We start from the raw sequence: 13113 nt of genomic DNA, 5'->3' as shown, positions 1-13113 counted from the left end.
GGGGTCTTATTTGCATTACCTCCTTTTATCCCAGTAATAACACCTTGAGAGGAGGGCTTTGGTTATTCCCATCTTGCACAGAGGAAGTGGTGAAGCGAGGATTCAAAAACCAAAGCAGGGCTTCCCTGATGGCGCAGTGGTTCAGAATCTGCCTGCCAATGCAGGGGACACGGGTTCAAGCCCTGGTCCGGGAAGATCCCACATGCCGCGGAGCAACTAAGCCCATGCACCACAACTACTGAGCCTGCGCTCTAGAGCCTGCGAGCCACAACTACCGAAGCCCGCGCGCCTAGAGCCTGTAGTCCACAACAAGAGAAGCCATCACAATGAGAAGCCCATGCACCGCAATGAAGAGTAGCTTCCACTAGCCACAACCAGGGAAAAGCCTGTGTGCAGCAACAAAGACCCAATGCAGCCAGAAACAATAACTAAATTAAATAAAATAAATAAATTTAAAAAAAAAGCAAAGTAGAAGGTGTGCTAGAAGTATTACCTATTTGATCTCTTTCATTCACTGTTAAACTGACTCACTGAGGGAGGAAGGAAATAGTTGAAATGTGATACGAAGCTTTCTCAGTTACTTACTTATCATTTTTCTTTCTTTTTAAAATTTACAAACAGTCTACACACTCTCTCCTCCACCCCACCCCATGGCCTCAAATCTAGGATAAATTTTATTGAAGGGATTTACATTTTGTTTTCATGAAGACTAGATACTGTCCAATAGCCAAGAAAAAATAATAGGTGATATGTGTCTAGGATCTCCCTTGATGAGATGCAAAGTAATTGTTAGACAACACTTAGCAGCTCTTCCTAACATCAGTATGAGGCCAGAGTGCGGAAAGATGTTGTCCTGCCCACCTTGCTAGGAAGGATGATAAAAATTTGAGGCTTAAAAGGGCACTTTTTGAAAGGTTAGCAAAATAGTCAATCACTTTTAAAAAAGGAACCAATCAACTTAGCAAGTACTATTAGAAACCTAGTGAGTACAAAGTATAGTTCTAGACTTTAGGAGACAAAGGGAAAAAATATCAAGAAAGGAAGAAAGAAAGAAGAGAGGGAGGAGGAAGGAAAGAAGGAAGAGAGGAATGAGAGGAGGGAAAGAGGCGGGGGGAGAAATCCTGACAGCATCCCAGACAATTGAAATCCCTTTTCCACCCATCACTCAGTCCCCCGCTGAAAATAATTCTAAAGAAATCCTTCATAATCCTTATAAATTCTGCTGTGACATTATAGATTTTACATATATCTTTGACCTGTTATCAACAATCATAGGTGAAAAACAGGAGACAGATGCAGTTAGCCTTTAATCTTCAAAGATCACCGTAGGTTCTCTGGTACTTTGTGTATTGGTTAAACAACCAGGCTGCCTTGAAAATCCTGCTTACTAAATTTTTATAAAGTCTTTCAATACGTTTTTTAATCATCTCCTTAACATATATGATTCTTTCATTTTGTGAGCATTTTCAGTATTGACCCAAATTATATCCAGGGAAACTGACTGAGGAGGAGTAAATGACAAAACATCTCCTACGTGAGACAGAAGGCAGTGTGAAATTCAACATTTATTTTGCGTTCTCTTTCCCTATGACGAAAAGCCAGTATTCTTCTTTCTATTTATATTCCGTGCCCAGAAAACCTTTTCTCTAAGGCTCAGTTTTAAAATACTACGTTAATGTGTTGAGGGCGGTCTAAAAAGGAGACTAATTGGGAGATGAAATATAGACCATCCAGTCTCATGGAACTTGGGTTTTATCAAGAAGGACCCATGTTTCTGTTTGCTCAAGACAGTCTCAGTTTATCTCTGTGGTCCCGGTGTAATTATTAATACCACCTCCTTTCACTCCCAAACATGTTTCAGTGTGGATGATAATACACCTATCTGTTTTTAAAAATTAAGTGTGTTCAGCAGGCACACCGATGGGCAACTGGTTTTCAGTTAATAATGAAGTTACTGGTGTAAACAGTACCCATCCTTTAGTAAGCTTCCATGACACATGGTATTCTAAGACAGTTTAATTTTCCACATCTGGTGAATGGAAATCAATCTACAGATTTATGAATTTCAAATCTCCCTGAACGTCCTCATACTCTGTTATCATGTTCCTAAATGTCATATTTTACATTCTGACTTCAGATCTACATGTATTATGTTATGAAACTCAGTGACATCTAATGGACTACCTGAAAAATGTGTCTTCTTACATTTAAGAATGTATTATAGATTAATAATACCCAGTTAAATAGATGTAGAATATCCTGTTAGAGGGCAGAAAAGATATGACTTTAAAATCAGAACCTCTTGGGAATTCCCTGGCGGTCCAGTAGTTAGGACTCGGCGCTTTTGCTGCGGAGGCCCGGGTTCAATCTCTGGTTGGGGAGCTGAGATAGAGCAAGCTGCTGGGTGTGGCCAGAAAGAAAAAAAAATCAGAACCTCTTGGTTCTGACCAATCATCTCTCTTATTCATTTTCTTCATAAATGAGGAAACCAAGTCAGAACATGAGCTTTCCCATATGTTTAGTCGATTTAAAGTGCTTGGTACTGGGACTTCCCTGGCGGTCCAGTGGTTAAGGCTCTGCGCTGCCAATGCAGGGGGTGCAGGTTAGATCCCTGCTCTGGGAACTAAGATCCCACATGCCACGTGGCCAAAAAAATTTTTTTTAAAAAGTGCTTAGGGGCTTCCCTGGTGGCGCAGTGGTTGGGAGTCCGCCTGCCGATGCAGGGGACGCGGGTTCGTGCCCCGGTCCTGGAGGATCCCACATACCGCGGAGCGGCTGGGCCCGTGAGCTATGGCCGCTGAGCCTGCGCGTCCGGAGCCTGTGCTCCGCAATGGGAGAGACCGCAACAGTGAGAGGCCCGCATACCGCAAAAAAAAAAAAAAAAAAAAAAAAAGTGCTTAGTACAGTACTGGACACACACTAGATGCTAGAAAAGGTTAGCAATTAATTTGATCATCATTAAGCTGGCAGCATAATTCCTCTTAGGGTGAGAACCTCATTGATTTTTGTTTTCTGAATACCTGAATGGGTCATTCGGATGTGAAAGGATAGTCCTACAACCTGGTCTTAAAGTATCCCAAAACAAAGGGAGGGCTGACTGTTCTACCACCAAAGATGAGAGAAGGGGGTGAGGACCCTGCAGACAGTGGAGAAAAGGGGAGAGGAGAGGGGACGGCTCAAGAAAGGGTTGGGAGAGGCACTCCGCGGAAAGCCTGACCAATGAGAGTTGAGTTAACTTTGGGGGCATTCATGAATGTACACCATTATAAGACAGTTGCAGTTTGATAGCAAATGACTCCTCTATTGCAGACTTTGTCACTTAGATGTTGGCTTTATAGCTTTAGGTCTATCTGCCATCGCCGTTATACACTTGGCTGGGGAATTAGTCTACACTTTCCTCTATTTTTCTTTTTTTTCCCTCGGCCCTGCCGGTCGGCATGCAGGATCTTAGTTCCTCCGACCAAGGATCGAACTCGTGTCCCCTGAAGTGGAAGTGCAGAGTCTTAACCACTGGACCACCAGGGAAGTCCCACACATTTTCCTCTTGATGGCATCACAGTCAGCCCTAAAAGTCTATAAGAAATGCCTAATCTTGTTACTTCTTTATAAATATCTTCAATAAATTAAATACTGAATCATCAGCATTTTTATTCAGCATTTATATATATAATTCACTGTTTACAGAGTAGAGCCTTTACTAGCAACTATGAAAAGCTAGATGATAATAGAGAGATTTGCAGCTGCTTGAACAAATATATCCCACGAGTGCCAATTAATTAATTGTCGGCGTCCATCTCAAGAGAACTCTCATTGCAGGCTGATCCATGGCTTGCCCGGGCACCTTTCCTGATCAATCTTAGTTCTCAGAGATTTCAGTAAAGATACATTCATTTTGCAGCTGACACATGCACAGAAGAATAATAAATATGATGGATGACCCTCAAAGTTCAAAATTATTTCTGTTGTAGCTGAAAACCCAAACACTGAGATATAAAAAGGGTAACCATAAAGTCTTGCACTCAGGTTCAGTAAATCAATTATACAAACACAGGATGGGGGAGGCCATCAGGACAGCAGTTCATGTAGAAAGATGAAGCAGGTTTTAGGTGATCCTGCTAATGGAAAACTCAACATGAACCTATGGTGTGAAGCAGCTACTAAGGTAGTTTATGTAAATGAATCTTCATTAATAGAAGTGAGACAATGTCTGGATCACAGGATGTAATAGTCTGTGTCAGGAAGAACCACGGTTTATGTATGGGTTTCAATTAGGGGTGTCCGATTTTAAGAAGGGCACGGATGAATCTGAGATAATCCAAAAAAGGCTGGATGGTGGACAGTCTAAAACTCAATTCATGTGAGGAACATCTGAAAGAATTGAGAGTGTTTAGTTCTGAGAAGACCATCCCAAGTGGTGACACTCATTTAAAAAAAAAAAAAACTTTAACAGCTGATACACAGAAAAAAAGATGTGTTCAGCGCTTTTCCAAAAAGAAGATTCAACACCAGTGCATAGAAGTAACACCCCACTGGCCCAACAAGGAGAGCTGATTGAAGATGTCATGCGACGTGATGTGAAACAATGAGCTTTCATCTCTGGAAATACCAGGCAGAGACTGGATGACCACTGGAAGGGATGTGAAGGCAGGTGCTCTTGTATGGATAGGAGGCTGGGTAAGATGCTGGTCGAGGGTCTGGTCCAGTTCTAAGACTGCCTAATCATTGGGTAAGGCAGTGTGTTTAAATTAGTCTTGAGGGACTAGCTGACTATTGTTCTTGTCTTTGTCCCAAGAAAACAGAAGTCAGTGCTTCCGCACAGAGGGAAGAGCCTGTGAAGACACAGGCAGGAGAAGACAGACAACTACAAGCCAAGGAGGGAGGCCTTAGAAGAAACCAACCCTGCAGCCACCTTGATCTTGGACTTCTAGCCTCCTGAACTGTGAGAAATTTCTGTTGTTTAAGCCACCCAGTCTGTGGTGCTTTGTTATGGCAGCCCTGGCAAACCAACACAGATTTTCCCCACCTCCTCTGACTGCAGTGATTTGGATGAAGTTTATCTGCCTAAGCCAGGAAATACTACAAAGGGTCCTGGCAGGGTTAATAAAAAGCCACTGTCCTCACGACTCAAGACTCCCTGTGTTGATACAGCAATTCCACTTCCGGGTATTTATCCAAAGGAAACAAAAACACTAATTCAAAAAGATATATGCACTCCCATGTTCAGTGCAGCCTTATTTACAATAGCCAAGATATGGCAACAACCTAAATGTCTATCAACGGATAAATGGATAAAGAAGATATGGTGTGTAAAGAAAGAGAAGGAAATCTTGCCATTTGCAACAGCATGGATGGACCATGACAGCATCAGGCTAAGTGAGATAAGCCAGACGGAGAAAGACAAATACTGTATGACCTTATGCTTATTACGGAATCTAAGAAAACAAAAATACCCCAAAAAACAAGCTCACAGGTACAGAGAACAGATTGGTGGTTGTCAGAGGCATGGGGTAAGGGACAGGTGAAAGAGGTCAAAAGTTACAAATTTCCAGTTATAAAATAAATAAGTCATGGGATATGATGTACAGCAAGCATGGTGATTACAGTTAATAACACTTTTGTATATTTAAAAGTTGCTAAGACAGTAGATCTTAACAGCTCTCATCACAAGAAAAAAAACTGTAACTATGTGTGGTGACAGATGTTGACTAGACTTACTGTGGTGATCATTTCACCAGATATACATATATCAAGTCACTGTGCTATACACCTGAAACTCATATAATGTTACATGTCAATTGTATCTTAATTGTGTACAGGCAGCCACTGGGTAAGTGGCACATTCCCATCGGCAGCAATTCCAGCCCAGATATGCCTGATGAAAATCAGTGAGGAGAGCTTGAATAGGAGCCCTTGACTCCAAACCCCACCTCACTTAATTAACTCAACTATCTCAGGCAGGCCTAACGCGAGGTATGATGGTTGCTTTCTGGATCATGTGAAGAATAAGTTCATTCTACTGTTATTTTCCTCTTTATGCTCCTTTGTATTGTTCAAATTTTCTACTTGGATTTGAACTGAAAAAAGAAGACATAAAAATTTTTTTAAAGTAATCTGAGTCAACAAAACAAAGCATGAGTCTTTTTCCTTGAAGCATTTTTGTGTTCTGGAGAAGTCAACAAAAAAGCAGCAAGAACTGTATTCCTACCCCATCTTCTTTCCCCCTTCGTGCCCTCCCCAAAAATAGTCCATACACCTATACGTTTAATTTGTGGGGTGTCTGTGATTAAATGATTTGTGCAAAAATCCTGAAGAAGCTAAGAGCTCATCATCCCTTGTTCTCAATCTCCTGAGTCATGACCATTCCTTGATTTGATTCATGCCAAAAAACTGCTGTCTTTGGATGGATTAAAACCTACTTTAATCTCTAATCCTAGGGTAGAGAGGAGCAATGAGGGGGTCTTCCATGTAGAAAGTGGGGTTGGGAGACCACGAAAGGAAAGATGAATGTATAGCCAAGTCACTCAGGAAATTTTATGCAGGTGCAAGAAACTTATGTCAAAGTGGCCACAAAATTGTTTAACAGGAGACGAACGTAACTCCATGTTTACTGCTAGAAACCAAAGCTTTGTGTGAAATCTTGAATTTATGGGGAGGGAGGGAGGGTAGAAAAGCATGTACCTGTTCTTCATCCCTTCCCCTCATTACTGAACTGCAGGAGACTGAGCCCCCTTAGGCTTTGGCGACCCCATCTGGGCAGTGTTTATTCGTTGGTTGATTTTGCTGTGCCAGGTACTTCCTTTCCCATTTGCTATCATTTTGTAACACACATGCTGACCCTTTTCCCTTCCCCTTCTTTTCCTTGGGAAAATACAATGAATAAAGACTTATTGGTACCGGAAAAAAAAAAAAAAAGCAGTAAGAACGAGGGGAAGCTTCAAACCACATGGTCAGGGAATTCCCTGGTGGTCCAGTGATTAGGAATCCATGCACTCACTGCTGAGAGCCCAGGTTCGATCCCTGGTTGGGGAACTAAGACCCCACAAGCCACGAGGCTCAGCCAAAATATAAATAAATAAATAAAAACAAAACACATGGTCAGGATCACTGTTAACTCAGTAGAAAAGTAAATTCATATAACATTTTTTCAACAATCATTTTTATGCTTTCTCCATTTTGCACTTCTGCCAACTTACAGACATTTGGGGAACGTAAGTAGAAAGACCACTGCACTGAAACATTAGTTTTCATTACAATTACGACATGAATTACCTTCATGTCCACTGACGGGTCACCCTGCAGCAGTGTCCACTCATACTGGACGATGGCGTGGTCGTCTGTGCTCTCACGGCCATCCAGAATCACTCCATCTGTGGGCAGATGCAAAACAACATCTTGCCCGGCCTTGCTAAGTGGAGGCTCGTCCTTTTCTGTGAAAGAAAATAAATAATTCACAAGACATATGTTCCCTATTTTTTTAATTTATTGAGAGGTAACTTGTTTGCTAGAATAGATGTAGTCCAGCAAAGAACTGCCAAGAGGATGTATAGTAACTGAAAGTTATTTTCATTGTAACGTAATAAATTAAATTTGGAAAGTTAAGGCAAGTTCTTGGATTCACATAAAACTCACATAGAAATTTTCTGGAATCCAATTTTTCATCTAGGAAACCACAAGAGGTTCACAGTTTCTAACTAGTTTTTATAAGAGAAGCCGGCACAGAGTTTGAGATATCCTAAAATAGCGAACGAGTATGTATTTACCTTTTGTTCTACATGGTACTAAATTTAAGGCTCACGGTGTTCACTAAATATTAATACGTGACTGACAGCTGCTCCAGTGGTGACTGATAGAAGCCACTAGATATAGAAAATATTTCTAAGAGCAGAATTGTGAATATTTTAACGGATTTAAGCATCTTATTAGTAAGCTTACGCAAATGCACATATATTTTAAAGAAACTTAGTAATTTAGCTGGGACAAAAAACCCTACAGGTTTTTGTAATACATCTTTTTTGGCATCCGCTATTTCCTCCCTCCTCCAGCTCCAAAACTTGGTCCGAATCCTGGCCTGGACTTCCTTAGCTTATTCTGAATGATGTTGCTAAGACATTGCTCTCTTTCTGCGCAGCCGAAGTTGCCTCCCAAGTAAACTTCTAAGGGCCAATCTAGACGTCCAGTGCCTGAGGTTTGGGGCTAGCAGCAATCGTATTAGCTTCTTATTAGGCAACAAAGGGTGGTTACTGCAGCTGGAAGGACTCTTCCGGAATGCTAACCTGATTGGGTCATTTCCTTGCTTCAGGGGATGTTCAGAGACCTACCTGGCCTACCTGTGCAGCTCTATCTTCTCATCTATCGCTCCTCTCAACGCCCAGCAACAGAGGACATGAGGGGCTTGCAGGTCTTAGAGCTGTGGCTCTTCTGAATGAGAATGCTGCTGTGAGCCTCCAAGAGAGATGACTTTCTTTTTTTCATGAGCTAGTTTACAAGGAATAAGCACACTTGCTATTGCCAAAGGGTACATGTGTCCACTGAGAAGGTGAGTCCCATTTTTACAGTCATTTAAAAGAATGAGGACTAGTAACTGAATTAAATCAGCCACATAAGCGACCCCTGCCTTAGAAGACATTTGATCTTTTTTCCACCTGAGCAAAGATCCAGTGCCTGTTGACTTTATTCTGCTCCTCCCAGGTAAGGAGAGAGATGACAACTGCATTACTAATAGGCCCTGTTATAGTTTTATAGAGAACTTCCTTTGCTTCTAGAAGGTTCATCACTTTCCACACAATGTTTTACCACTTTATAATTCTGGAACCGTTTTTTTTTTTTTTTTGGCTGCACTGTGCGGCTTGTAGATCTTAGTTCCCTGACCAGGGATTGAACCCATGGCCTCTGCGGCAAAAGCACAGAGTCTTAACCACTGGAGAGCCAGAGGAGTCCCATAATTCTCGAATCCTATAATTCAGCAGTAATACATTATAATTAGCAGCTATTTGCTTTAAAATTTATGTTAAAATACCATTTTAAGTAAACAAAAATACACCTATATGATATAAACAGCAGTGATACTAATAATATATTTTTAGGCCCTCAAAGATTTTTTTTTAAATGTTGCTTTTAATTTTTCTTTTTTTCCTTGACCTTCCACTCAGGTTTCACACTCTCTTCTCTTTTCTTAATTTTTTAATTAAAAAAAATTTTTTGGCTGCGCCGCGCAGCATGCAGGATCTTAGTTCCCCGACCAGGGATTGAACCTGCACCCCTGCAGGGGGAGTGCGGAATCCTGACCACTGGACCGCCAGTGAAGTCCTAGGCCCTTAAAGATTTAACCAAGAAAGATTTAAGATGGAAAAATCAGGTAAGCTCTGAAATATCCCACATATTATAAAACTAATTAATCCTGGCCCTCCTGGAAGAAAAAAATAATCGCGTTAGTCATTTATTGATACTTTTCTTTAGGTAAGCTTAAAGATATGATTTATGAACACAGTTGAAATCCTCATACCCTCTAAATTGGTCATGGTATTTGAAATAATAGAGCTATATTTCCTCCTCAGTTCAAGTCCAGGCAAAGCTGGCTTAAGCCAGAAATAGGTCTTAAAAATAAACAAATGACGAGAGGAGGAAAGGAGTGTGCTATCATTCAAAAAATTTGACTTGCCAATGAAGAACAAGATTAAATGTAACTTGGAATTTTTGTTAGAAAAATGGAACAAGCCAATGTTAAGTACTATGGAAACACTGATTTCTTTTGAAGACTAAGCACACTTGGTAAGATCCACAGAGGTGAAATAAAACTCATACCAATTTTGATGGAGCATATCAAGGCGGCATTTTATACAGAGAAGTATACCATTAGCTACGCTGATTTACAACACGCTGCTCTGACCAGCTGCTCTGACCAGCTGCTCTGACCAACGCCTTAACGGCAAGGAAGAGGTCTGGCATCTGGGTCTTGTTGCGTGGGTACAAATGATACAGGCGAGGCTGAGGATATGGAAGAAGGGCCAGACTAAGGGAAGAGGCTTAGATACTACAGGTTAAAATCCATCTTGAGTTTTCTGTTGGCTTTTGTGGTCTTTTTTCTTCCATTGTGTGTTTTTCTTAATTGCAATACATTAGGAAAAAATGATTCACAACCCCAACATGATTATCATTTCTGGTGTGTACTCTTTGTCTTTCTCCATCTGAGCTGCTGATAATAATAATTAATAGTTACCATTTGTTGGGTGATTTCTTTGTACCAGGCACCATGCTTAGTGTTTTGAGCCGTGAAGTCACTGAACTTTCACAAGTCTCTGAGGTAGTGTTGTCATCTGCATCACACTCATGAGGAAACTAGGGTCAGACTGGCCAACTTAGTTGCCTAAGACCACACAAGTGATAAATTTGTCAGTTCAGATGTCAGCCCAGATCTGTCAAACTGAAAGGCTCTGTCCTTCCCACTACACTTTGGGGGCACTGGATGTGTATTCTGGTTACAGTAAATATAAAGTTACATCCTGAATTTAACCTACTAATTTATTTTCTATTTTTGATATTTATTCATATATCCTACCATTGCCTGTGTCACTACATAAACTTCACAGTTGTCATTTTGATTCCCTAACCTCTACTACTGGATATTTTGTTACCAATTTTTTTCACCATCATAAATAATGCTATAATAAACTTTTTTGCTCATACTTTTTCTTTAGCATGGATCATTTCCCTAAAAAAATGCCACCTTTATAATTCACAAAGCATGTCCAGCCTTGATCGTCATGACAGCCCAGCTGGAAGGCAAGGCAAGCACTCAAGTCCTAAGAGGATGAACAGGGACCCTCATGTAGAAAAGCTGCCTCTCAAACCCAGGTTTCAGGACCTCAAGTCCCCAGCCCTGACCTTTGCATGCAACCGCAGGCAGATTCTGTCATTTCAACACACCTCTCTAAGCATCCTCCACTCCTTCGCACATTCTTCCATCATCCCCTGCAGCCACCTCGTCAGTGCCACCCTCGAAACCCAACCAAGGGCATCTCTGCTTCCAGGCGGCCCGATGCTGCTGGTGAAAAACATTCCAGCTGGCCCAGAACACAGCTCACAACACACAGCTCCACAACTTAGGTGCCATGAGACCCTCAGGCAGGTTACTTTCTCTTACCAAGCCTTCCAGTACACTGAGGATTATGGAAGAACCTAGATTTGGGGTGCTGTGAGGACAGAGTGAGTTCACTTGTCTAAGGAGCTTGTTAATAGTGCTTCCCATCAATGAACATCAGCAACAAACAGGGCTGATGGGGTCCACTATAAATGTGTGCTGTCCCATCCCACCTGGCCCTCCACCATTTTCTCACGATCTTATTCACCTCAAATGCACCCCTAACAAGTTCTCTGCAAGAGCTTCTCTAAACCATTTTCATGCTCCTTTGGCCTTAAACTACACATGCTCACAAGATTCAGAAAAATAAAAAACACTCAAGAAGGAAAAACTTCGTCTCAGAAGCACAGAGAACTTCAGGAGGTTAAAGAATCTGGGCGGGGAAAACACAGGACATTTGGGTAGGGTAACGTTTGCCCTACCTGCAGACCGTTTCTTGGCGCACTGGGCTAAGAAGCACCCTTCCATGTGTCCATACTACTGGAGAGCCAAAGAACTGTGAGCAAGGCAGTTCTCTTCCAGAATAAGGACCAAGCCCAGTGGTCATCTGTGTGTACCTCTGAACATCTACAAAACTGAATTCCTAGATAAACTTGCCCCAGGGAAGGGAAGGCCAAAAAAACAATGTAGAACAAAAAATGATTCAGAAACTTCTATAGTAAACTAAAGTTTCTTTCTCCCATGGGCATATTCTTTCCTTGTTTAATTTCCTTTTGGTTTCCCCGGGCTTATAAGAAAGCTCTCCTTGGCAATGTTGGTCTCTTCCAGATGTGCAGTGAGAAAAAGGGAAAGGGATTTTGTTTCTTTGGTGCTGGGATCTTTGAGTCCCTGCTTGGGCAGAGGACGGATGTGCGTGTAACACCCATGGGCGGGCTGAGATGCTGGTGAGGGTCCAGGTGAAAGTACCTCCTGCCTCCACTTCAGGGAGAAAGCTTTGGGGTCCTTCCCAGCGTCTGCCTCAAGGCTGAGCAGTTGCAGGGTGACCTTTGATGTTTATTCCCCTGGAGGTGGGAAGGGAGGTGGGCCACTGTGGACACAGATTTCCAGACCCTTCTCTTTGGACCTAAAGGTCATGAAGACTCCAGAGGCTACGCCCCTCTAATCTTGCTATGGTTTCAGTCTTGTGTTATCATAAAGCAAACAGCAACAGAGTGCAGTCAAACACTCGGAGCCGACCACAGGTGGGCCCAGTCAAGGTTTTATTCCCTCAGGGACCTTAATCTCCAATTGCTACTTTTTTTTTTTCCCCCGTTTTGGTCTTCTCATTCTGAGCATCCCCAGAAAGTAAAACCATCCAATGAAAAGCATCATTTTTAGCTCCTTTTCAAAAGAGAGGTGCCTTAAACTTTGTTTTCAACAAATCAAGTCCCTTCTTTTACCTCTTTAAAAAAGAGAACCATATAGTTCATGGGAATCAGCTGGACCCACTTCAAAATAACCTGACACATTTCTCTTCCTATTTTTATCTGATGAAAGCAACGTTAGCTGGAATCATGAATCCTGAGAGCCAAGCCAGGAAATAAGGGTGCGCTATGAGCAATCCGGCAGCTAATTAGATTTTGCTCTTGTAATTACCTGACACAAACCATACCTTCCTCATAAGAACCTCTGAGATTCAAATAGACTTTTTCCCCCTGAACTTTTCTCCTCCATTAAATCGAATTTCTGCGAATCCTTTCAGATAAGCATACCTCCCTAAGCTTAAAAAAATTCCACAAGCAGCCCATCGTGCCCGCGTCTGCTCAATCTACTGGGCTTTCTCAGAAACCATCCCTAGGATGGGAAATCAAAGCCACTCTTCTGGATGCCCGCAACTAAGTTACGTTAACTTGGATCTAGGGTGTTTCATTTCTGACTTGACTGAGAAGGGCCCAGCGGCCCTGCCTGGGCGAGTCTCCCAGATGCAGCCACCAACAGGTGCAAGGGCAGCGACAGCAGGACCCAAGCAGCCCGGCCCCGGCCTCCAGGGGGGTGCT

The 13113-nt window shown here is 42.1% G+C and overlaps 1 protein-coding gene across 14 annotated transcripts in view; it reads right to left on the bottom strand.

Moving 5' to 3' along the window:
- LRP11 (LDL receptor related protein 11) overlaps window positions 1-13113 on the bottom strand; it is a 71059-nt gene that overhangs the window by 56964 nt on the left and 982 nt on the right. For all 14 annotated transcript variants that reach the window (XR_010933622.1, XR_010933620.1, XR_010933621.1 and 11 more), the window contains exon 2: window positions 7270-7427. Coding sequence is in view for 10 of the 14 variants with exons in the window: in XM_067701781.1 (XP_067557882.1) it covers window positions 7270-7427 (158 nt within the window). In the remaining 4 variants the exon portion in view is untranslated. The remainder of the gene's footprint in view (window positions 1-7269; window positions 7428-13113) is intronic.

The sequence above is a fragment of the Pseudorca crassidens genome, chromosome 13 (genome assembly GCF_039906515.1).
Source record: "Pseudorca crassidens isolate mPseCra1 chromosome 13, mPseCra1.hap1, whole genome shotgun sequence".
In the NCBI taxonomy this organism is placed as follows: domain Eukaryota; kingdom Metazoa; phylum Chordata; class Mammalia; order Artiodactyla; family Delphinidae; genus Pseudorca; species Pseudorca crassidens.
This window is presented reverse-complemented; position numbering and strand designations above follow the sequence as displayed.